Raw genomic sequence first — 25,261 nt, 5'->3', positions numbered from 1 at the left:
TCACATAAGCCGAAGTGGAAGACCGATCATCCCTATTTCCGGCCCAATCAGCATCGGAGTAGGCACGAAGGTCCATCGAGACTGACTTATTGATTAAGATACCATAATTGACGGTTCCTTTAAGATAGCGAAGTAGACGTTTTGCGGCTGTCCAATGCGGTTTATGCATGAACTGTGCAAGTTTGTTGACGGCGAAGGCAATGTCTGGCCGCGTTAGTGACAAATATTGAAGAGCACCAATTACCCGTCGATATTCAGTTGAGTCCACAGAGGGTGTGCCGTCATTAAGATGAAGAGGAGTGGAGGTGCACATAGGTGTGCAAACATCCTTAGCTCCCTCCATCTTGGTTTTGTTCAGCAAATCTCTAATGTACTTGTGTTGAGTTAAAAAGATACCAGACGAGGTGGGAAGGACTTCAACACCAAGAAAATAGTGAAGATTGCCAAGATCCTTGAGCGAAAATTTTGTCCCTAGTTGATGAATGACGTGCTGAATAAAAGCGGGTTTGTTGCCGGTAATGATTAAATCATCCACATAAACCAAGAAGTAAGCCAGTACGTCATCTGAACTATAGATGAATAGGGAAGAATCAGCCCGAGAGTTGCTAAAACCTATAAATAGCAGAAAATCCTTGAGAGCGTGGTACCAGGCACGTGGCGCTTGCTTAAGTCCGTATAGCGATTTTCGTAACCGGCAAACAAATGAAGGATGGGCAGCATCAACAAATCCAGGTGGTTGGGTCATATAAACATCCTCTTCGAGTGAGCCATGTAGGAATGCATTATTGACATCAAGTTGACGAATAGACCATCGTTTTGTTACCGCTAAAGCAAGAACACTGCGAATAGTTGCGGGTTTTACAACTGGACTAAAAGTCTCCTTGAAATCTATTCCTGGACGTTGGTGAAATCCCTTAGCCACAAGGCGAGCTTTGAATCTATCAATTGCGCCATCAGCATTGTACTTCACTCTGTAAACCCACTTGCACCCGATGAGATTGTAACGAGAATTGTGTGGAACAAGATCCCAAGTTCCGTGTCGAACTAAAGCTGTAAACTCATCAGCCATGGCCTGACGCCAACGAGGATCCTTTAAGGCTTGGGACAAGCAAGTCGGCTCAATAGACGGCGGTAACGGGTGTTTGCTCACAAGAAATAATTGTTTAGGTCTGAAAACATTATTCATTGACCGTGTGGTAATGGTGCGAACCCGAGGCAAATCTGAATGAGTAGTATTGGTGCTTCTATCTGAACCATCAACATTGTTTTGAGGCACAACATCACGATTGTCAAGAGTCGGCAATTGTTGTGGTAAAGGAACAGACATAGTGGAACCATCTGTAGTGGGGCTAGAAGTATCAGATGTAGAGGAAGACAAAACTCGAGGCGATGGAGGAGTGCCTCCCTGAACGCTGATGAACGTTGGCCCTGCTGGTCCCGTAGTATGCTCAGTCAGTGCTCGTGTGGATGACTCTTGGTTAGAACAATTTTCAAAGTGAAACAAGTTGTTTTTAGCAAAAGGAAAAATAGTTTCATCGAACAAAACATGACGGGATGTATATAATTTTTTAGATACGGGATCATAACACAGATAAGCACTTTGACTAGTAGAATAGCCAACAAACACACAAGGAAGAGACTTCGACTGTAATTTGTTTGTACTATATGGACGAAGCCATGGATAACATAGACACCCAAAAATGCGAAGTTTTGTGTAATTTGGTGAGCAATGAAAGATGGCTTGAAAAGGGGACTTATTGTTTAATATGGGGGTAGGCAACCTGTTTATTAGGTAGACTGCCGTTAGCATGGCATGTGACCAATAGGTGTCAGGAAGATTAGCTTGATGGAGGAGAGTTTTACCGGTTTCTACAATGTGTCTATGTCGTCGTTCCGAAGTACCGTTTTGCTCTAGAGTATGTGGGGCAGAAGTGAGATGACTAATGCCATGATTTGACAAATATGGACGAAGAGCGACAAATTCTCCACCAGTGTCTGTGTAAAGATGTTGAATCTTGGTCGTAAAACGATTTTCTACAATTTTGTGAAATTTGGAGAATATCGTTAAAACATCAGATTTGAGACGCAACAAATATAACCAGACATATTTAGTATGATGATCAATAAAAATGACATAATAACGATGACCATCAATTGAAGGGGAGGGAGTTGGTCCCCATACATCAGAGTAAACATACTCAAGAGGCTTAGTGCTAATAAGGCTTGAACCGGCAAAAGGTAACTTATGTAATTTATTGCATGAGCAAGAGGTACACAAGGAAGATGACGACGGCATAGAAATGACAGGTAAGGTAAATGTTTTAACTAACTGGTTAACAATTTTGGGAGAAGGATGACCGAATCTATTATGCCAACCATTAAGAGATGTACGAACACTGACATGAGCTTGAATAGAGGATCCAGAGAGCTGTAGATCAACAGGAAAGGGGTATACACCACTCTCACATCGGCCTTGAAGAAGAGTCATCCCCGTGGTCCGATCCTTCACAAGAAAAAAAAAAGGGTGAAATTCGAGATACACATTATTAACTTTAGTAAAGTGATGAACGGAAATAAGATTTTTGCTAATTTGTGGAACACAAAGTGTATCGGTTAGGACAAATTTTTTGTTAGAGGATTTTAAATTCATCGACCCAACATGCGTGACTTTCAAACCTGACCCATCACCAATTTGAACTTCGTCTGTACCGTCATATTCAGGATTGATGGTCAGTTTGGTCATGTCAGAAGTAATGTTGTGAGATGCTGCGGAGTCGACGAGCCAAGGTTTCTCTTTTCCTCTTGCTGCGGATGTGTAGTTGGCAGTGGCATGTGATGAGCGAAATAAGGAGCATTGTTTCGCAATGTGACCAGAGTTGTCACATATCTGGCAGAAAATAACTTTTTGTCCAACGTTGTGATTTCGGCGATAACCTCTTTGAGAATATTGTCGATTGTTGGAAGAGTTGTTCCTTGGATAATCCTTCTTTTGTTTGGATTTGTTGTTATTCCATCGTTGGGTTGAATGTGCTGTAACAACTTGAGAGGTGTTGTTTGATTCCAATCTCTTCAAATAAGATTCATGACCAACAAGAAGATCATGTAGTTCTTCAAAAGACAAGGCAGTTTCTCGAGCACGAATTGGGGCAGCGATGTCGCGAAAATCAGGACCAAGACCATGAAGAACATAGAGGGTGATATCATCGGCTGACAGAGGACGATCAATTGCAGCAAGCTCATCAGAAAGTGACTTGATGGCATGAAGAAATTCGGACACCGTCCGACTTCCACGCTGCATGAGAGTGAGCTCTTCCTTGAGTTGCATCACACGAGTTCGGGATTTACTCGCGTAGAGGCGAACAAGTCGAGACCAAGCTTCAGTCGAAGTTTGAGATGTCGCAATCATTGGCATGATGGACTCTGAAACCGAGGCAAAAATTGCATTGAGAAGAAGCTTGTCTTGACGAACCCAAATTAAATGGGTGGTAATGTCTTCAGTGGAAGAGGCACTGGATATAGGTGGGCAAGAATGAGTCCCATCAATGTATCCAATGAGATCGTAGCCGATTAAAAGAGACTCGAATTGAGCCTTCCAAGAAGGGTAATTGGAGGGTGTGAGTTTCCATGGTAACTGTGAGGCGGCGTTAATTGCAATTAACTGAGACATGGTGGGTGAAGAAACGGGGTTGGTGGGTGAAGACATTTTGCGGAAGTAAGGTTTGGATCAATTCTCGTGGGAGAGAAAAACTCGTGATACCATATAAGATTTACACAGTACAATGAAACCAGACACACTTTTCATTCACATACTATGTGTGTATAAATAGTTACAGAAGACTTGATCTAGAGATGAGCAGAAGACTTGATCTAGAGATGAGCTGTACATACAATTATGGTGCTGAATTTCAGCAAATAATTAGAGGCTGGAATCTTGTGATTCATCCGTTACAAATCAGCTGGTCAAAGGGCTAAACGCAAGCCTTGATTCTTTTCCTTTACATCTTTACCCTAATATAAGCTCGTTGGTTTTAAAAAGAAAAGATTAATCTTTATATAATTACTTTTTAAGAATTAAGATACTTGAAATTGTTTGTTACGTAAAATTACGTTTAATCAAATAGTTTTTCCTCATTGCTTAGGCCCGAAAATGGGCTTGTAGGCCCAATACAAATTATATTCATTGTCAAACTCTACCACCGCCTTCGTTAATTGGAAACTCTTTCTCTCTCTCTCTCTCTCTCTCTCTCTATATATATATATATATATATATATATGTTACATCTATATATATGGGGTAGACCGCTGAATCTCTCTCCCACTTTTATTTTCGCTTTTGTTCTGCCCTTTTAAATTCTGAAAATATGAATCTCTTCCGATCAAAACTTGTGTTCTATCGAAAGTCGTATAAAAAAGAAATAACAAAAAAGAAGAAGAAGGTATAACGTTAAAAATCTTAATTTCAAGATTAGGGTTTTTTTTTATTATTATCTTTTTTAGGATACTTATAATCAGGGGTTAATTCTCTGAATATTCCCTACAAGTTGCTGGAGAATTTGTGTTGCAATATATTCAACCAATTCTGAAAATAAAATAAAATAATGGACTAATGTAGTTAAAGACTTAATTTTATATCTCTTGTCTACATTGCTTACAAGTCAAGTTAGTTTTCGAGTTTTTCGTTTTTTTTTTATTCTATGTTAAAGTTTATACTTTATAGTAATTTTGTTTTCTGAATGGCGTTGACAGATGAGTACTATAGCAGATGAATTATTCGCATCGTTTGTCGATTTTGAACAAGTAGAGGAAGATCAATATATTGATCTGAAGAGGTATATATATATATTTATATATATATACTTCTTGAGCTGATGAAGGATCAATTAATTTTATGTTTTTTTAATTTTTTTTCTTTTTTTAAATTTTTTTTTTCTTCTGATTAAGAATTTGTAGAAATAAAAGGCGCAAACTGGAGGTATCTAAAAGTTCATCTCTCAAATTGAGGTACATTCATAAGGTAATTTTCTTTAAATACATTTTATTGAATATGTTATATATTATTTTATGAACTCTTCAATTTTATTAAATTAAAAAGTTATCTGCATGCATGCATGCAGAACCTATCGCTTGCTAAGAACGAGATGGACCGATTACGCGACGAAAACTCGAAAAGATTGCTACGTGATAGAAAGCTTAGTTTGGTTCTTGATTTAGATCATACGCTCCTCAATTCAGCTGGCTTTTCCGTGATTACGGATGAAGAAGAATATTTAAATTGCGAAAGAGACGTTTTGCCAGGTCTTTTTTTTTCTTTTTTTTTTTTTGTTTTAGCAATTTTTACGGTCGTGTGTTTGAATTCGTATACGAATTATTTATACCAGTATTTTAAATGATCAGAATATTTGAAGAGCAGCCTGTTCAGAGTGGACTTGACGAAGACGTTGACTAAGTTGAGGCCGTATGTGAACACATTCTTGAAAGAAGCTAGTAAATTATACGAGTTGCACATATATACTATGGGCGGTTTTTTGTATGCTCTAGAAATGGCGAAATTGCTCGACCCCGAAAATATCTACTTCAATTCAAGAATCATTTCACGAGATGATTCCACACGGATGTTTGAGAAGAGTCTCGACGTTGTTTTGGGGAAAGAAAACGCAACTGTCATCCTTGATGATAGTGAATCGGTATTTCTTTTACTAACTTTTTTTTTAATTCTTAAATCGTACTTGTGATCGATTAATTTGTTCACTAGGAATAGTTTTGCCTCGAAGCATGCGATTGATTCTTTTTTCCTCTGATTTTTGATAATTTTTTGCTCGATAGTTATTAGGGGAAAAAAAAAGGGTTTATCGCAATTAAATAGTACCCGTGTGTTATATGGAATTGCTAAAAAATTAACCCATGTTATTTTAGTCGCAAAAAAAAAACCCTATGATTCATTTTTTTTAGCACACAACCCCTAAACAGGGCTACTAATTGCTAATAAAATAACATGGGATAGTTTTTTAGCAATTCAACGTAACACAGGGGGTACTTATTGCAATAAACTCGGGATTTGTTTTTTAAATGTGATACGATCGTGTTAACTAACATTCGTTTGTTTTCAATTTCAGGTGTGGTGCAAGGAGCACAAGGAGAATTTAATAGTAATAGAAAGATATCACTTTTTTGCTAATAGTTGCAAGCAATTTGGAGTCGACCATAAATCGCATTCTCAATTAAAAAGCGACGAAAACGAGTCCGAAGGCGCATTGGCTAATAGTCTTAAAATTCTTCAACAGATCCATACTTTGTTCTTTGACATGGTATGTATTTAAGTGATTTACATTTAAATCAACATATTTAAGAGAAATTTTAACTGTATTTAATTGGCTTACTTTTCTAAAATTTAATTTGCTTCAGGGGCAGAAAGATAGTCTAGAGGACCGGGACCTGAGAAAGGTATATTAATTTGCGTCCAATGCCTTACTATATATATTTGTTTCGTTTGTGATTGTTAGTAAATATATCGATAAATTTGATTTTGTTACAGGTGCTGAAAAGTGTACGAAAAGAAGTCGTAAAAGGGTGTAAAGTGGTGTTTAGTGATGAAATCAGCAATTAATTACATGTGCCGAAAGCAGCCCGAAGAAAAATTTCCCGTTCGTCCACCGACAAAGAATTTTTTGTTTTACGAAGAAAGTGCATCAACTTATGAAATTATTGTAGCAAATGGTTACATATGCTGAATAGGTTTTTTCATGTTTGGCCCGAAAAGGGCTTGTCGGGTCTACGTGAATTCTTGCAACTATACTATATTTTAAGTTTAACGAAATTACTAATTTATCAAGTTGTCTCTGAGTCAGCCGATTAAAAATACAATATTAGTAGTACTAATATTAGTATTATTATTAATACTAATACTAATACTAATGCTAATATTAATACTAGTACTAATACTAATACTAAATTTAATGGTAAAACAAACAAGTCGGTTTACCCATTTCATCTAAGGTTATTATTTAGGGTCCATTTGATATACACCCCTCATATGGAAAATATATAGGCATAGGTCCACCCCTAAAAATCTTTCTTTGAGATACACCCCTGGAGAGGCAAAAGTACTATTGTGCCCTTATTTGCAATTTTCGCCCAACTGCATTCAGCATTTTCACCAACTGTATTTATCATTTTGAACCTGCATTTAATATTTTTGTACTGCATATATCTTAATTTTTAATTTAATATTTTTTTATTCCTGTACATATATTGTACCTTTTTTTTATTAGTAGTATATTTTTTTATAAAATATATTTTTTTTAATATTTCGATTTTTTTAATATTTCGATTTTTTTAATATTTCAATTTTTTCAATATTTCAATTTTTTAAATTTTTAAATTTTTTTTTAATTTTTTTAATTTTTTTTTTATTAATTCAAATTTTAGTAAAATTCCTGAACTGAAAGTATAGTTATATATAGTCATGTATTCTCTTTTTACCCCAAAATTCATCTACACTAATAAATAAAATTCACAATTTAGATCTTGATATTATAAATCAACTAACAAACAAAAAATAAAAAAAATACAATCACATGCATATATTCTTCAAACATGAACACATTAAAAAACCTATAACATACATATAACTATATGTTACTACAGGTGACTATAGTTATCTACAATTATCTATATTAATATATAGTGACATAAAGTCTAGACTACTGTAGCATGAATCCAACTTCATTAGGCACTTCATCGCATCTTATTCCCTGAATGTCATAAAAGCATAATAAAAGCAAAACCTGCGACAAAAAAATACAAGTTAAAGAGCAAAATGGAACATGCGAGTTAGATTACATGAAAAATACAAAAAAAACATAATTTTTTTTTGTTGATAAATTTACTTAACTGAATATATATGACTATATATGACTGTAATATATGACTATATATGACTACATATGACTGTAATATATGACTATATATGACTGTAATATATGACTATATATGACTACATATGACTGTAATATATGACTGTAATATATGACTATATATGACTACATATGACTGTAATATATGACTATATATGACTGTAATATATGACTATATATGACTACATATGACTGTAATATATGACTATATATGACAGTATTATATGACTGTATTATATGACAGTATTATATGACAATATATGACTACATATGACTGTATATGACTACATATAATTGTATATTCACCTGACTCAAATCACCCATTTAAACATTTACATTATAAATCAACTCATAACCAACAAAACACACAAGCATATGCATATGTTACTACATATTACTATATATTGTTATAAATTTGAAATTTGTTGTCATAAAATGGAACATGATTTGTGAGCCAGCAGAACACCAAAGACTAAAGCTGCATAGTCAACAATACCGTATTTGTGACTACTTCGGCAACAATAACGGCCAAGTCCTACTTCTACCTCAATTTCAATCATTGAAGAAATCTGAAAATTTTGTACATCATAGTTATGCATTATTCATGACCTATAGTCCAAAAAGAAATTCATGTTATTTAGAAGCAAATTAACGACAGCATACTCTAGCATAGTTTTCAATCAGTTCAATGCATTCGTGAGGAAATTCTTCAAATCATTTGTGGACCAATTTGACTCTATTTTTTCTAGAACTAAATCAAAGTAAAAGTCATTTATATTCATAAAAAGGGGAGGGGATATGACATAGGAGAGAAAATAGCTAAAACCTGCAACTGGATGGCTTCAGATCTTGGCGGCGGCGACGGACTCGACAATGGCTCCGAATCCGTGTACACCCTTAATCGTCTCCTAGCCACGGAGATGGAAGATAGATCGGACAGATCTGGCGAGAGAGTTAGAGAGAGGGAGAGAGGGGCGGGAGAGATGTACAGGTTGTGGATCGAGCACCGCCGTGTACGCCGGGAAAGAGGCCGAAGAGCGATTGTGCTGCTAGAAGGTTACGCCCCATTTGGCCGGTCGAGATGGTAGGCCTGGAGGGTGAGGTTTTTGATCTCCTCGATGAATTCGTTCACGTCGTTACAGAAGAGAGATGGGAGAAAATAGCAGATGAAAGGGAGACGGCGTGAGCCGCGCTTTGAGGGGGATGGGTTGTGGATTGAGAGAAGTTAGGGTTTGGGTGGAGAGAAGTTAGGGTCTGTGGCCTTATTTCATAACAACGGCCCATTGGGGGTACAATAGTCACATCACTATGTCCAGGGGGTCTACCTAATTAAGATCAAAATTTGGGTTTTTGGCTAGAGCTGAAAAAAACATTGGACCTCCTCATATATATTTTCAAAAGTAGGGGGTTATCACTCATTTACCCTATTATTTATGTGTTTGAGTAAAAAAAAATATCAAGAAAAGAGGGGAAAAAACAAAAAATAGCAATAAAAAATTCACATTTTGACACAATTTAACAAAATTAGCTACAAATTCAAAGATCCTTCCTGTAGTTGGAGTAAAATCAATATCGGAGTCACTCCGTGCGCGGCACCTTCGAGCGAACAACTCTGGAATGTGCGGCTTCATATTTTTTTACGATTGGGAGTGGGTTTACGCGATTGAATGATAATTTGGGATTGGATGGCTAGGGTTTACAGAATGAGGAGTGAAATGAAAATTGAGAATTGGGGGAGCGAGTTAGATATTTAGGAATTGAGTTTAGATCTTCTGATTTGTGTGCCAGATTAACGTTCGACTGCCATATATCACTTCACATCATGTTTTTCGGTCAGATCTAGTCAAAAATCCTTCTTACTGTCCTCATCCCCAGAGTTCCCTATCTTAAGAGGGGAAAAGGATTCAAATCTTCCTCCTTTTCAACTTCCAATCAAAATCCAAATATACTTGACTAGCGCTAGCGCAAGGATAAACGATTTATCAGTCGGACACGATGCCTATGACGCATGGGTCTTTGACGAGCAGAATGAAGACAGCTGCCTTACAGGAGCTAGAGAGGAAGGGCTCATTTTCCCCCAGAATCACCGAGATAGAAGAGGAAAGGCTCGTTGCTACTCTCTGGGGATGTGTACATAGGAGAGCTATTCAGGCTTACGCATAATTTTTCGACTTAGGGTGTAAGCCATGTCGACTTTTTACGGCAGATCGACATTGCATGCACCACACGTGATATTCCTGTCTAAGTTGACTGACGAATTTGATGACCGAACATAAATCCTTAAAAGTGACATATTCGAGGACATATTTTGTGGATAATATGGAATATATGGAGTCTAAGTTAATTTTATTGTAAAAAAAAAAAAAAAAAGAGAGAGAGACAATCAAATATTTTTTTCTCATAGGTCGGGCCCGTGAATGGGCTTGTGGGCCCAATAAAAAAATAATTTAAATCGTTAAACTGTACCGCGTTGTTTGGAAACTTTGTATGTATATATATAAATCCCTTCCGATCGAAACATGTACCTATATGCTCGTATATTCACTCCCCCCCCCCCCTACATCGAATATTCTATCAAATATAATTAAAAAACAAAGGTAACTACGTTTTTAGGAATTTTGTGGAAAATCATAATTTCAAGATTTGGGTTTTCGCCAATCCTTTTTTTAAGTACTTCTTTAAAACATAAATTAGGGCTTTTGGATACAGCATATGCATTGCAATTGGGATTTTACTTGGTCAACGAATTTTGAAAATTTTGATTAAAAACAAATAATTAGGGTTACTGCTTTCAGGTTCGAAGAACTAGAAATAAGTTTTTTTTTTTTTTTTTTTTTTTAAATGCAAGAACTAGAAATAAGTTAATTCTCGGAATATTCTAGAGAAAGAATTTGAGTATTGTTGGAGAACTTTGGTTTATTATAGTAAAAATTGTGCATAAGGAAAAACAAAAATTAATGTTATTAAGACGAATGTTGTCTACATTGCTTACAAGTCAAATTATTTCGAGTTTTTTTCCGTTTTTTCTATGTTAATGTTTTCTATTAATTTGTTTTCTGAATGGATTGACAGAGAGATGAGTACTATAGCAGAGGAATCACTCGTACACTTGTCAAGTATCGAAGATTCCGTATCGCTTCTCAATGCTGAGTTGGCATCGGCTAATTTTGAAGATGTCGAGGAAGATCAAGATACTAATCTCCAGAGGTATACTTTGGCTAATGAAGTTAATTGCTTTTACACGTCACGTTACGGATCACCATACTTCGATTTTTATTTTTTAATTTTTTTATTTTAATAATTTGTAGAATTAAAAGTTCGTGTCTCGGGGAACCGACACCAATTTCAGGTAATGCGTTCGTGGTTAGTTGGAATTTTAATTTATCTTAGTAAAAGGTAATTACAATTGAAAAACGAGTTCGTGCCTTTAATATCGAATGCAGAGTGTAAAGATCATGTTCCTTTCGGACGATTGTGCCTAAAGTGTCATGTGCTAATAAATGATGACGGTGTTGCATTGAGGTACATTCATAAGGTAATTTTCTTTAAATACATTTTATTAAATCTGTTCTATATTATTTTATTAACTCTTCAATTTTAATTAAATTAAAATTTATCTGCATGCATGCACGCAGAATCTGCCGCTTGCTAGTAACGAGATGGACCGATTACGCGACGAAAACTCGAAAAGATTGCTACGCAATAGAAATCTTAGTTTGGTTCTTGATTTAGATCATACACTCCTCAATTCAGCTGACCTTTCCGATATTACGAGTGAAGAAACATATTTAAATTGCGAAAGAGACGTTTTGCCAGGTTTTTTTTTTCTCTTTAACAATTTATAATACGGTCCTTGGCTTGAGAAATTTTTCGTATATGATTTTTTTTTACGACTATTTTTTTTAAATTATCAGAATATTTAAAGAGCAGCCTATTCAGAGTGGATACGATGAAGATGTTGACTAAGTTGAGGCCGTACGTGAACACGTTCTTGAAAGAAGCTAGTAAATTATTCGAGTTGCACATATACACTATGGGCGATCGTTCGTATGCATTAGAAATGGCGAAATTGCTCGACCCCGAAAATATTTACTTCAATTCAAGAATCATTTCACGAGATGACTCCACACGGATGTTTGAGAAGAGTCTCGACGTTGTTTTGGGGAAAGAAAATGCAACTGTCATCCTTGATGATAGTGAATCGGTATTTTTTTTTACTAACTTATTTAATTCTTAAATCGTACTTGTGATCGATTAATTTGTTCACTAGGAATAGTTTTGCCTCGAAGCATGCGATTGATTATTTTTTCCTCTTAATTTTGATTAATTTATTACTCGATCGTTATTAGGGGAAAAAAGGGGTTTATTGCAATTAGTAACCGTTTGTTATATCGAATTGCTAAAAAATTAACCCATGTTATTTTAGTGACAAAAAAACCCATATAATTCATTTTTTTAGCACACAACCCCTAAACAGGGGTAATTGCTAAAAAAATAGATCATATGGGATTTTTGCTAATAAAATAACATGGGATAGTTTTTTTAGCAATTCAACATGACACGGGGGTACTAATTGCAATAAACTCGGGATTTGTTTTTTAAATGTGATACGATCGTGTTAACTAACATTCGTTTGTTTTCAATTTCAGGTGTGGTGCAAGGAGCACAAGGAGAATTTAATAGTAATAGAAAGATATCACTTTTTTGCTTATAGTTGCAAGCAATTTGGAGACGACCATAAATCGCATTCTCAATTAAAAAGTGACGAAAACGAGTCCGAAGGCGCATTGGCTAATAGCCTTAAAATTCTTCAACAGATCCATACTATGTTCTTTGACATGGTATTAATTTACATTTAAATTAGCTAATTTACGAGTTATTTAACAGATGAATTGTCTATTTAATTGTCTTATATAAGTAATTTACATTTAAATTAGCTTATTTAAAAGTGTCTATTTAATTGGCTTATTTTTTAAATTAATTTGCTTCAGGGGCACAAAGATAGTCTAGAGGATCGGGACCTGAGAAAGGTATATTAATTTGCGCCCGATGCCTTAGTATATATATATTGATTTGTTTCGTTTGTAATTGTTAGTAACTATGTCGATAAGTTTGATTTTTGTTACAGGTGCTGAAAAGTGTACGAAAAGAAGTATTAAAGGGGTGTAAAGTGGTGTTTTGCGATGAAATCAGCTCGTATTCGTTAGAGTTCAGGAAAACGGCGGAGGAATTGGGTGCCGAATTGTGCGATGAAACAGAGGCATGTGTTACACATGTGGTTTCTATTGATTTACGAGATGATAAATCGATTTGGGCTATGAAAGAGAAGAAGTTCTTGGTAACTCCGAACTGGATACGAGTGTCCAATCATATGTGTCGAAAGCAGCTTGAAGAAAATTTCTCCGTTCCTCCGCCGGACAAATAATTTTTTGGTTCTGAATAAGGAGGCTAGTTTTATGAATAGATTGCATCAATTTATGTAATTAGTATTTTCTTTACAATTATAGTAGCAATTTTTTCTCACTCAATTTTTTTAGTGTTTAGAGATACATTTACTAGATGAAATGGGAATTTCTTACTTTTGAATGATTGTTAAACAATGATAAGTGTTCATTTTGCACAACTTTTACTTATCGAATCTTCGAGTTTTGGTCTTCGTTCGTTCGAGTTTTCGGCTTTATTTGTATATATTATGTTATTTTTGTTTTATTTATATTTTAGGTAAAGAGAAGCTATTTTTGCCGATTCGAAACGATTTTGGAAGCGAAGCCGAAAATCAAACCAAACACGTGCAAAAGTGCATTATCGCGGGTGTGGCACTGTTTCGTATTTCAAGCATAACGTTTTCATACCACCTCCGATTTAGCTGATTCAAGTGGCCTTAGAAAGCTAACTTCAATATCTACAACTTTTGTGAAATGCAAAATTGTCAAATTCGGGCTAAAAAAGGGTCAAAACAGTGTTTGAAGATGGCGCAGAAGCCCAGATCGCGATCCAGCCTTTTCGGATCGCGATCTGGGGGGTCTTACAGAGAGCAAATTGGGGTCAAATCCAGATCGCGATCCGGGAAGTTGGATCGCGATCTGGGGGGTCTGACAGAGCTGAAATGGATCAAGACCCAGATCGCGATCCAGCATTCCGGATCGTGATCTGGGGGTCTTACAGAGCTGAAATGATTAAAGATTCAGATCGCGATCCAGGAAGTCGCATCGCGATCTGGGCACGCCTTTTGAGGAAGATATTTTGTTTTGCAAAGCTTCTTGAGGAAGCTTTGCATTTCACTATAAATAGAAAGTCCCTTTCATTCTTCATCTTCTTCCTTCGACTTCTTCTTCGACTTTTTATGGTTTTCGACAGTTCTTCGCGGGAAGCTTCGACGAGGGTTTCGACTCGGGTTTTTCATAAGCTTTTCTTTACGTTTAGTTTATAATTTCTCGTGTTCTTCATTTTGATGCTATGTTTGTAATGAACTAAGCATTTTCTTCTAGGGAAATGAAACCTTGTATATATTGATTTTGATTTCCAGATCTGTGATCTATTTGTCGTTCTTTGATTATGTTTATGTTTTCCTGTATTAAATGCTTTCGATTGTTTGGTCAACAGTTGAATTGATTCTAAATGGGAATGAACTCGAGAGAGGATTTCTTGTTTGATTTTAGGAAAATATAGCTCGGGTTGTGGAAACGGAGACGTGATGCACCTCGGGTAGCCCTTAAGGACTTGACCAAAATGCTCTCTTAATATCAGGTTCTGAACGGAGACGTCGGAGCTGTGGGTAGACTCTAACTACACTGGAGATGGGGGTTAGGGTATTTTAGTGTCTGGGTTAGCGAACATAGAATTGACATTAGATTCAAATCTGTAGATCTTTATCGATAGTACACTGGTGGATTTTACCCTAGAAGCCATCACACGTCGAAATTCCTCGCTTTTACTGGCGGACCGTTGTTTTTTATTTATTGTTTATTTTTTAGTTTTATTTCTCCCATCCATTCTCGTTCGTCTAGATAAAGTTTAGGATAGTATAATTACGGTACTTGGTAAATTTAGGAACTTAATTCCCTGTGGATCGATATCTGGAATTCACTATTCTACAAAACGCGATACTGTACACTTGCGGTTTTTCATACGTAGTTTTTACGCGTATCAAACAACTATGTAGCACGGATACGAAAACGGTGATACAGCAAAACGGACACGGGGAAACGACATATCCTAAAAATGGGGATACGGGAAATTCGAAAAAATATGTAAATATTAAAGTTATAGGGGTATATTTATAAATATGCTTATAAACATATATATAAGTTTTTATTTCTATATAATTTCTTTTGTATATATTTTCATGCAAACATATTCAAGATAAATTTTACTATCAACTATCAATTTTCAATTGATCAATAAATAGTTAGGAATGTAACAAAAATATTTGAAACTTTGATATTCAAACATGTTTTCATACTGTAAGTTAAATTCGGCTTTCTAATCTATACGTTGCTCCCATATATATTATGGATTCTAATGTTGTTGGGGACGGGGATCTTAAATTCCGTAGTCTATTTAAAAATAGAAAAACTTGGATGATTATAAATTTCATACTGCAAGTTGAATTTGACTTTTAATTTCTATGTTGCTATCATCTATAGTAATGGTTTTTTTGTTGCTGGGGATGATGATCTTAAATTCTTTAGTTTATCTAAAAAAAGAGTTATTGCATTCAAAACTACTTTATTTTTATTTTTATTTTTATTGTTAAAAAATTCTTTAGTTTATTTTATTATATCCCTATAGTTTGTTTTTTTTTTTTTTTATCTATAAAACTATAAAAGTGAGAATGTGAAGAGGGTTTCTTCTATTTTTTTATGGACAAATTAGCCTTGGGAAATTAAGTTTGTAAAATAATTCAGTGAATAGAAATTAATTAGCTAGCATGAACATGAAGAAAGTAAGCAGCGTGGTGGTATTTTGTTGAATTCAAGGGTACAGAAAGAACGCCTCTCTTTAAAAAAATTAAAAAAAAAAAAAAAAAAAAAGAAAAAGAAAAAGAAAGAACACCTCTCACTTAATGAGAATTCAATAAACTATCATTTAAGTGGCTACTTAGAGTGTATATAGGGGAAGAAAGTCTTATAGGATTGAGTAAAATTTCATGTAAATAGGGACATAACAAGAAAAAGAAAAATACTATTAAAACTACAATTCTTAAAGCAACTCCAATGGAGTTATTAAATGAGTTATCAAATCTCTTAACTACCATTTGACTACTAAAATTTAAAAATTTGTTCTCCAAAGGGGTTATTAAAATGGGTTTGTATTTTGATATTTCACATCTTTGAATCTAAAAATACTTCCTGCAGATTGAGTTACCAAAAAAATAACTACCTAACCAACCAATCACAAATTGACATGTGGCAATTACATATAAAATTATCAAAAAACTTCCAATTGATAATGAAATTTGATTACCGTGGTTGGAGTATATGAATTTTAAATGTATTTTAAAATATTATCTTAAATATCAAATGAGCATTTGATAATCCAATTTTGATATTTAGCATTGGAGTTGCTCTTAGAGCGTATTATTCGATTTCAAAGCAACTCCACGTGGCTACAATTCAAGATCTTATAGGATTGAGTGAAATTTCTTACATTGAGTTGATAATTAAAGGCTCGATTTAGATCAATTGTACTACTTGCATTTAATCATATTTCATATGTTGAAGTAGATTCATCTAATTATTTAATCATAAAATTATTTTTCTATTATTTAAAGAAAGCCTTAAAAAAATATTTACAATCCATGTGAATATTCTTGAAAGAAGCTAGTACATTATTCGAGTTGCATATATACACTATGGGCGAGCGCATGTATGCATTAGAAATGGCGAAATTGCTCGACCCCGAAAATATCTACTTCAATTCAAGAATCGTTTCACGAGATGATTCCAAACGGATGTTTGAGAAGAGTCTCGACGTTGTTTTGGCCGGGGAAAGAAAACGCAATCGTCATCCTTGATGATAAAGAATCGGTATTTTTTTTTTTACCAACTCTCTTTAATTCTTTTTAAATTATTATTTGGGTTAACGAATATTCGTTTTAATTTATTTATTTTAGGTGTGGAGCAAAAAGCACCAAGAGAATTTAATAGTTGTAGAACGATATCATTTTGTTCCTACTAGTACGAAGCAATTTAGCGTCGGCCGTAAATCACATTCTCAATTGAGAAATGACGAAAGCGAGTCCGAAGGAGCATTAGTCACTAGTCTTGAAATTCTTCGACAGATCCATAGTTTGTTCTTTCACCTGGTATTTAAGTAATTTACATTTAAATTAGCTTATTTAAGAGTTTCTTTAACTGATAAAGTGTCTATTTAATCGGCTTATTTTCGTAAACCTAATTTGCGTCAGGGCCATATATATATATATATATATATATATATATTTGTTTCGTTTGTAATTGTTAGTAAATATATCGGTAAATTTGATTTGGTTACAGGTGCTGAAAAGTGTACGAAAAGAAGTATTAAAAGGGTGTAGAGTGGTGTTTATTAGTGGTAAAATCAGCACTTATTCGTTACGGTTAAGGAAAATGGCGGAGGAATTGGGTGCTGAATGGTGCGATGAGACAGAGGCATGTGTTACACATGTGGTTTCTATCGATTTACGAAATGATAAATCGATTGGGCCGCGAACGAGAAGAAGTTCTTGGTGAATCCGAACTGGATATCAGCGCCCAATCATATGTGCCGAAAGCAGCCCGAAGAAAATTTCCCCGTTCGTCCACCAACAAAGAATTTTTTTTCACTCATTTTTTTAGTGTTTAGAGATCCCTAATCAGACATTTACTAGATGAAAATAATTTCAGTTTTTTCGTATTTCGTTTGTCACGAAGAAGGAAGAAATGAATAAACAAAAATGGCAAATTCGTATATCGTTGTTTCTATTGTTACTAAAACTTTTGCAGCTTCAGATTTCTAGAGTCTATTTGAGTTCTTGTAAATATATTAATTTATCGAGCTGTACATGAGTCGAGACCGATTAAAAATATTATATAAATAAAGTCATTAATAAATAAATAAAAATATTAAAATTAAACCGAAAAGGGTTCAAGCAACTATGCAACACACAATATTTCAAGGAATAAAGCAGCATAAGGAGATGCAATTCATATCCATTAAAACCACGAAAAAACAATTATCGTACCGGAAGGAAAAGCTTGATAACCTGAATAGAAGCTACAATATGAAGATCCCTTAGAAATAAATAGTCACAACAATTAAGGGTACTATTTATAAATATTCCGAGAAAAAAAAAAGAGAACAATTTATAGCCAGTTCTCACTAAGCAAGTCTTCATGTAGTGAAAGCAAAACAAAGAAGTAATAAAACCTCGTTTGGTTCGTTTTTCTCTCAAATCTTCAAAGCGGTAGTCCATGTACCTTGAACACTAGGATGCTTAGCCACATGCCTTGTCTTCAACTTCAACACTTTCCTCCCCTGTGAGTTTCTTAGCCTTGTTGCACATTGGAGTACTTCCTCGGGAGTCGTGTTCTTCACACAGACAACTCGCTCGTTTTTGTTTTCTGCATAATAAATAAATAAATATATCAATACATGAATTCGCGGGTCATCTTTATAAACAAGAAATGTTTGCTTGGAAGTTGAACGCTTATGCTCCTCGTTTGGCATCAAAAAGTGACAAAAATAAATAAAAGTGTATCAATCTGAAAGTAACGAGCATCCTGGTTTGTTTATAAAGCATCGTGTAATTGATAATCTCCATTCACCAAACTCGAGTAAACTATTATTTCATTACAGTTACCTCAGAAATGTATCCATTGCAAGCTTTACATTATGACCAAGAAAACGGATTAAATTCAGGTTTCTTATATTATAAGCCATGACAAAGATCAACGAAACGACATACCATCGTACTTCCTATATTTCTCGACCTCTTCGAAAATCGAAACAATATCAGCTCGCAGCATGTTTTATAGACTCTTACCGCCGGACAAACAGGTGTACAAGTTCCATTTTCATTATAAATTAAAACATCTATGACAAAGAGGTCAACAAATTCGTATGATAAATTATCCAAATAGTAGCAGAAAATTATCGAGAGAGAGAAATCTTACTGTAAAATCCCTTTAGAAAGGGATGATAACCACGGTTGAGTTCAGTGACCACCTCAAGCTGTGGATTCTTCTCCACAAAAGCTGGGAGATGCGACTCCATAAATGCCCTAAACCAAAGCCAAATACACAAAAATAGTTAGCCTTCTTTGTAAAAACAATTGCTACTGAATCACTCAAGACAATTAACATGAAGAAGAAGAAGAAAAAGAAACTTAATCGTTTTATCAAAACTCTTTCACAGTATTATGTAAATACAGCCGCCACATAATATGACGAGAGAAAAGGGCTTTCGTAAGATAGATCCATGTGCCTATAACTAAACTACGTGCTTCATATTACCTATTAAACTCTCGTAACCTTCGGCCATAATTGTAATTCTATGGCTTCATATTAACTATAACTTTCCAATATTTCCATAGGACTCAATAGTATAACAAACAAAATAAACAATGAGATTCTTTAACAAAATGAAAAATCACAAGTGTGCTTATGTCGCGTTTTCAGCATAATTGTTCCGAGAGAGAGGTGGAGCATGCAAGAACACGGTCATAGCATCAGAATAGTACACTAAACAGTTGAAACATGTTATATGAGATAGCTTACGTAAATCCCTGGTAAACTTCATATATCACTTGCATAGTCTATTCATTGAGAAATCGAGAACCTCTATGTATCAAGTATGGAGCTACGATTAGAAATCCCCTCCTATATAAATATTAAAGCAAAATGCAGCGGATACTTCGAGCAACAAACTGTTAAAAAGCGCCTCAACGATACACACATCTCCATCAGCACTCACAACTTTAAAACAAGCAATCTGTTTGGAATCGTGCCGCATTTGTATGAATGTGAAACAATTAAAAACCCTAATCAGTTATCAGCTAATATTCTTCCAACACTAAAAAATAATAATTGGAGATAATTCGTAAGAGAACTTATTTACTCCAAAAATCGCGAACATATTCTGCTGATTCCCACTCGATTCCACATATCAAAATTCACAAGGAATTAAAAAAAAACAAAAAAAAAAAAAATCGTTCATATTTCTTTGAAAAAATTAGGTCATTCAGAAATCAGAAGTAAAGAATAACCGTATTCCCAAATTAAAATCAACACATCAAATGAAACTTTGCAATTCGAAGAAATTAGATTAAAAGGGAGCAAAATGGTAAACCTGATTCCTCTGCTACTGCCGCCCCAATTACAGTAACTGACAACAAGCTTTTGTAGTTGCCAAACACCTCTTATTGACATTTTTTTATCTTCTTTTTCTTCGAAAGATTGTATCTTTTCTTCGGAATAGCTGTGACGGCGGTGTGTGTGTGTGTGTGTTTCGGCAGTGGCAATGGCGTTAATATGTTCGACTGAGTTTTCCTCTCTCGAAATTCCTCTTTTCTCCCTCATTTCTTCATTTTCTTTTTTAAATTAGTATATGATAGAATTCTTAATTTACATTTTATTAATATTTAGTTCATATATATTGCATAACATATTATTAAATATGTGAAGTTCTAGTAGTAAGTTTTTAATCATTATTATTAGAGTAAATTACAACCACCCCCGAGGTATGGTCAAATTACGAAAATCCCCCTCTTGTTTGGATAATTACAACCACCCCCTAAACTCCTCAAATTTAGTGGAATATTCGAGATTATATGGAATATTATCACTTTTGTACCCGTTTTATCCCATCCGAACTCTACATTTTGAAGCAAGATGATCATAATATGTATTTTTTGGCTTGTATATATCTGATTGTGGAGTGTCAGAAACTGTATTTTCACACAAAACGTAGAGCACATTCCACGAAATTTAGATGATTATGTTGAATTTGACAGCATAAGGGTGGAGGTGTAAGAAAAATCATAGTTGAGAGAGTAGATATAATTATCCAAACAAAAGGGATTTTTTTGTAAATTGGCCATACCTCAGGGGGTGTTTGTAATTTACCCTTAATATTAAAAAGTCAAGGATATAAGGGCATCTTCCACCCTACACCATTTCCTATTTTTCACACCTAATTTAGGTGTTTTTAACCTTCCAAATTAAATAACTAAATCAGCATTACACCTAAAATTATGATGATTTGATTTTAGTCTCCCATTGTGGTCAAAACCTATATCACCATATTACCAAATCCTATATTTTCACCAATTTTTTTGGTGAAGAAATTTGCATCTCCCACCCTTCCACCATTATACCATTTTTTTCCATCAAATCCTATTTTTCCTATCAAATATAGAAATTAAAATAGGATTTGGTGTAATTAACACCATTTTATAATTAGCATATAAAATTATTATATTAGCTAATTTCATGTGATTACCAATTTATAATATAAAATATATTTGTGTTAATTAATGAATATGATAATATATAAATATATTAGTATATAAATATATTTATAGAAAATATAATAATAATAATAATAATAATAATAATAATAATAATAATAATAATAATAATAATAATAATAATATTATTATTATTATTATTATTATTATTATTATTATTATTATTATTATTATTATTATTATTATTAAATAAATAAATAAAAATATGTTTGGCTCTAATAAATATGTTTAAACAATAAATATATTTATTATCAGAAAACAATAAAAACATAACATTATAACGTCACAAAATAAATTACAAGACAAATTGTATAAATGAAATACACATAAACTACTTAGTTAGCATTAAGTTATGAAATTATTTTTATTAATTTTGTTGTAATATTTTTATGCATTAAGTTATGAAAGTATGTTTATGTGTGGTTTTATTATATGTATAATAATTTACGTTGATTTTCATTCATGTTTCAATAGTTTTTTTGAATTTATCACAATTTTAAGATTATATAATTAATAAAATTATTACTTATAATCGGATCTATAATCAATATTTTTTAAATTAAAATAGACTAAAATTAAATTAACATTAAATTTATAATTGTGTGATATATTTGATGAAATGCCATGGGAGACCAAACCAAATGCTATTCTCTATAAATAGGAAAATGGTGAAATATTATTATTTTATTATTTAGTGTAAAATTGGATGGAATTGATGGGAGACTAAATACACTATTTTTTCACCAAAAATAGTGAGATCGTAGAATGGTGTGCTAAGGGTGAGAGATAAACTCATTTTTTAACCATCAAAAATAGGATTTGGTGAAAAAATAGTGATGACGGTGGAAGATGCTCTAACAAATGGTGTAATCTCTTTAGTATTTGAGAATAATTTTTACCTTAAAGTAAAATAAAAGGGAAATTCATGTCTGCAGGGTATAATTGTCATTTTTTGGAGAATATTCTATGGACTAAAAAGTATTCAGCGAAAAAATCACATTGTAGGGAGGTTGGTGTAAGAAGGAAATAAATGTTGTGGTGATTTTAGTAATTATGGATAGATGGGGTGTATTCATAATTTGACCTAAATTTAGGGGGCTTTGTAATTTATCCAAAATTTAGTAATTGGTGGGTGTGTATGTTTAGCAGTATACTTACCACAAAGTTTATGGTATGCATTTAATTCATGAAATTTATCATCCAATTATGGCCCAAACCAAAAATCAATTGTTTGTTGGTGCATTGAGATAAATACACTTTTTAACTACAAACTATACATCTTTCTCTTCAACGATTAAGGTGATGCTTGCAAAAAAAATTTAAAGTGATTATGAGTTTGTTTTGGTTCAAAATCAGTTTTTTTAAACATTAAAAAGTTCATAATTACTTTGGAAAAGCGTATAACACCACCTAAATTTAATTAAAAATACTAAAGACATAAAAATAAATCAATAAATACATACATACATGATACATCTAAAGGCGAAAGCTAGTTATATATATGATAACATAAAATTTCCATACAAAAAAAAAAAATACTATATATATATTCGTCGGGGAATCAGGAGATGATCAGAAAGAAGAGGAAGCAGACGAATACGAAGTCGATTCCGAACAACACATAGTATTACCTTTATCACGAGCAAGTCCATTAAGCAAATCAACAAATGCCCCGACAATAAAACGGTGATTCATCTTCACATTCAACCTTAAATACCACCCTAACAACTCTTCCAAGTAATCCCAACTATCCTTCACCAACAAATTATTATTATTAGCTTGATCCCTCTCCACCATTTCTTGCATGGATTTCTTGAAATCCAAATAAGGATCATCCGATTCCATTTCTAGAGCCACGCTATCCTTGAATACAAACATCCCACGATCAATATATTGATCACTACAATTTTTAACTATCGAACTCGTCTCGTCTGGCTCAAAAAACAACCTCTCCGAAGAATGCAATCTTACGCCATTGACCACCACTTCCAACGATTCATTCTCCTCGAGAACAAGACTACATTCTAAGGAGTTAGTAGTATCGAAGCTGAGAAAAGTAGTCGTCGTGAAAATAGCTTCGTTGCTTGCTCGAAATGAAAGGGTTTTCGGATGGGTGCATAAGGGCCAATATGATTGCCATGGTTGTGTTGCTTCTTTGTTCTTGAATATTGAGGGGATTTTCATTTTCTTGGGCCTTTTTCTTGATGAGAAATTGTTCTTATTTTTAATGTGTGAAGAGCTTTTGAGCTTTTATTTTGTAGTGGGTTGGGGTATTAATAGTTAGGAGGGTAGGGTATTGTGGGTGGTGTTAGGGTTGACGGTTGATATTATAATGTGGGTGATATGTGGTATGAAGGTTGGAATAATAAAATTATTATTGTATCATTGACATATATATATATATATATATATATATATATATATATATATATATATATATATATATATATATATATATATATATATATATATTCAACATTTTTTTCTACGGTTCTTGTTTTCTTGCTACAGTACAAATTGTCTCCTTTTAAAATACAAACAAACTTTATTTTATTTTCAAATTTTTCTCCCAAAACATCTTTCTCGAGAATCAAATGAAAACCAAAGCCCAAAAGCTTATGATTCGGAATTGAATGCATATCTGTTATGCCTAATGTAATTAAGAAGAGACAACCAAGAATATGACAGTGACCTTAACTAACTTACATTTACTACTATACTGCTCTTACCTTCCTTCAATTTCTCTGTCCACACAACATATATAAATGTAATTCAAGGGTTCTTTTGTACATTCATCAATTCATAAATATTACTATCACTTTTTTCTTTTCTACTTTTTTTTTTGTGAGTTTGATATGTTGTAAGGATTGTTGATCCTGCAACGATATAACTTATTAGTTATACTAGGTGTGGAAATCGGACGGTTCAAATTGTAATTAATACTTATGAAATTTTTTATTTCTTTATTTCTTTTTTTTTTTGAAGCGAAAAACTACAGCCAACTATGTTCCAAACAAATTGCAAAATGGAAAATAGGAATCTCGGTAATTGAAAGGAAAAAACTTGTTCCAAAATTTGAAATCATCAGATCGGAATCGGCGGGATTCGAATTAACATTATAAGTGTAACTTTTCAAAAATTCGGATTTTTAAGAATTATTTCCGGAAAATAAAATTGGACCGAGGATCGGATTATCATATATATTCCAATTCCAATCCAAAAAAATATCAAGAAAAAAATCCTAACCAGAAATCTCTCATAATCGAACAGATCGAAATCTGCAAAAAGTGCAATTCTTTTTCTGATTTAATTTCCACCCCTAGTTGGATTATAGCCTAAGACCTTGTTTGATTGAGAAGATTAGTCATCATCGATAATTAAATAATTGAACTTTATTTGATGTTTGAGAAACCTAATATTTTTCGGGTTGATCAGAAATATTATTTCATCATAGTCTAATTATTAGAGTCAAACATTATTAATCAACTATCAACAATAAGCCACACGACTTTATTTATTATTTGACATTTGTACATTAAAGTTTAAACCCTCCCAAAAGAAAAAAGAACTTTGTACATTAAACAAAAGGCGCCTATTTGTCAACTCTTCGATTCGGTGCTAAGCGTGCGGTTGTATCAAACGAGCTGAGTGAGACAAAATGTATGTTTGTTCAAACTCGCGTGAATTTATGTTGTGTTTGAGTTTGATTTGATAATTAAACAATTGAATTGAACTCATACGAGTTTTTTAATCTAGTCGAACACGGTACTCTATTGCCATGCCGAAGAGTTGTAACTAGTTTGTAGGAACAATTGTCAATAAATAGATTCCTGTTCAATGTCATATTTTGTTATAAAAA

The 25,261-nt window shown here is 33.6% G+C and overlaps 4 protein-coding genes, 1 long non-coding RNA gene and 1 pseudogene across 5 annotated transcripts; 3 read left to right on the top strand and 3 right to left on the bottom strand.

Moving 5' to 3' along the window:
• Positions 1–4,361: 4,361 nt before the first annotated feature.
• Positions 4,362–6,604, top strand: LOC105958268 (RNA polymerase II C-terminal domain phosphatase-like 4). The gene is made up of 8 exons (XM_012982273.2): positions 4,362–4,436; positions 4,747–4,829; positions 4,942–5,014; positions 5,115–5,295; positions 5,395–5,684; positions 6,114–6,305; positions 6,403–6,441; positions 6,533–6,604. Exons 1-8 carry the CDS (start codon positions 4,362–4,364, stop codon positions 6,602–6,604), a joined length of 1,005 nt encoding a protein of 334 aa, XP_012837727.1.
• A 953-nt stretch (positions 6,605–7,557) lies between these two features.
• Positions 7,558–9,334, bottom strand: LOC105958300 (uncharacterized). Its single transcript, XR_001172829.2, has 2 exons — positions 8,740–9,334; positions 7,558–7,784 (listed from the first exon to the last, which is right to left on the bottom strand). It is a non-coding gene; the product is annotated as an uncharacterized LOC105958300 (long non-coding RNA).
• Positions 9,335–10,989: 1,655 nt separating this feature from the next.
• Positions 10,990–13,542, top strand: LOC105958269 (RNA polymerase II C-terminal domain phosphatase-like 4). Its single transcript, XM_088819076.1, has 8 exons — positions 10,990–11,120; positions 11,222–11,262; positions 11,357–11,448; positions 11,549–11,729; positions 11,828–12,117; positions 12,563–12,754; positions 12,905–12,943; positions 13,042–13,542. The coding sequence occupies exons 1-8, from the start codon at positions 10,990–10,992 to the stop codon at positions 13,336–13,338; spliced, it is 1,263 nt and encodes a 420-aa protein (XP_088675202.1). The 3' UTR covers positions 13,339–13,542.
• A 3,252-nt stretch (positions 13,543–16,794) lies between these two features.
• LOC148770253 (RNA polymerase II C-terminal domain phosphatase-like 4 pseudogene) lies at positions 16,795–17,626 on the top strand (annotated as a pseudogene).
• Positions 17,627–18,045: 419 nt separating this feature from the next.
• LOC105958299 (mitochondrial ribosomal protein L51/S25/CI-B8 family protein) lies at positions 18,046–20,471 on the bottom strand. Its single transcript, XM_012982308.2, has 3 exons — positions 20,223–20,471; positions 19,049–19,155; positions 18,046–18,496 (listed from the first exon to the last, which is right to left on the bottom strand). Exons 1-3 carry the CDS (start codon positions 20,450–20,452, stop codon positions 18,324–18,326), a joined length of 510 nt encoding a protein of 169 aa, XP_012837762.2. The 5' UTR covers positions 20,453–20,471; the 3' UTR covers positions 18,046–18,323.
• A 2,314-nt stretch (positions 20,472–22,785) lies between these two features.
• LOC105958280 (transcription repressor OFP13) lies at positions 22,786–23,628 on the bottom strand. Its single transcript, XM_012982286.2, is given in 2 exon segments — positions 22,786–22,812; positions 22,942–23,628. Coding segments are annotated over 2 exon segments (672 nt in total). The 5' UTR covers positions 23,587–23,628.
• Between the last annotated feature and the right edge of the window lie 1,633 nt (positions 23,629–25,261).

The sequence above is a fragment of the Erythranthe guttata genome, chromosome 6 (genome assembly GCF_056151865.1).
Source record: "Erythranthe guttata isolate IM_541 chromosome 6, IM_541, whole genome shotgun sequence".
In the NCBI taxonomy this organism is placed as follows: domain Eukaryota; kingdom Viridiplantae; phylum Streptophyta; class Magnoliopsida; order Lamiales; family Phrymaceae; genus Erythranthe; species Erythranthe guttata.
This window is presented reverse-complemented; position numbering and strand designations above follow the sequence as displayed.

What these genes read in the sequence shown, in the direction of transcription:
- LOC105958268 (XM_012982273.2), top strand. Translation starts at nt 4,362, where the DNA reads ATGAATCTCTTCCGATCAAAACTTGTGTTCTATCGAAAGTCGTATAAA. An exon ending in CGAAAGAGACGTTTTGCCAG is followed by an intron (nt 5,296 to 5,394) that starts GTCTTTTTTTTT and finishes TTAAATGATCAG; the next exon opens with AATATTTGAAGAGCAGCCTG. An exon ending in TCCTTGATGATAGTGAATCG is followed by an intron (nt 5,685 to 6,113) that starts GTATTTCTTTTA and finishes TTTCAATTTCAG; the next exon opens with GTGTGGTGCAAGGAGCACAA.
- LOC105958269 (XM_088819076.1), top strand. Translation starts at nt 10,990, where the DNA reads ATGAGTACTATAGCAGAGGAATCACTCGTACACTTGTCAAGTATCGAA. An exon ending in CATTGAGGTACATTCATAAG is followed by an intron (nt 11,449 to 11,548) that starts GTAATTTTCTTT and finishes GCATGCACGCAG; the next exon opens with AATCTGCCGCTTGCTAGTAA. An exon ending in ATACTATGTTCTTTGACATG is followed by an intron (nt 12,755 to 12,904) that starts GTATTAATTTAC and finishes AATTTGCTTCAG; the next exon opens with GGGCACAAAGATAGTCTAGA.
- LOC105958299 (XM_012982308.2), bottom strand. Translation starts at nt 20,452, where the DNA reads ATGAGGGAGAAAAGAGGAATTTCGAGAGAGGAAAACTCAGTCGAACAT. An exon ending in GGCAGTAGCAGAGGAATCAG is followed by an intron (nt 19,156 to 20,222) that starts GTTTACCATTTT and finishes GCTTTGGTTTAG; the next exon opens with GGCATTTATGGAGTCGCATC. An exon ending in CTTTCTAAAGGGATTTTACA is followed by an intron (nt 18,497 to 19,048) that starts GTAAGATTTCTC and finishes TTTATTATGCAG; the next exon opens with AAAACAAAAACGAGCGAGTT.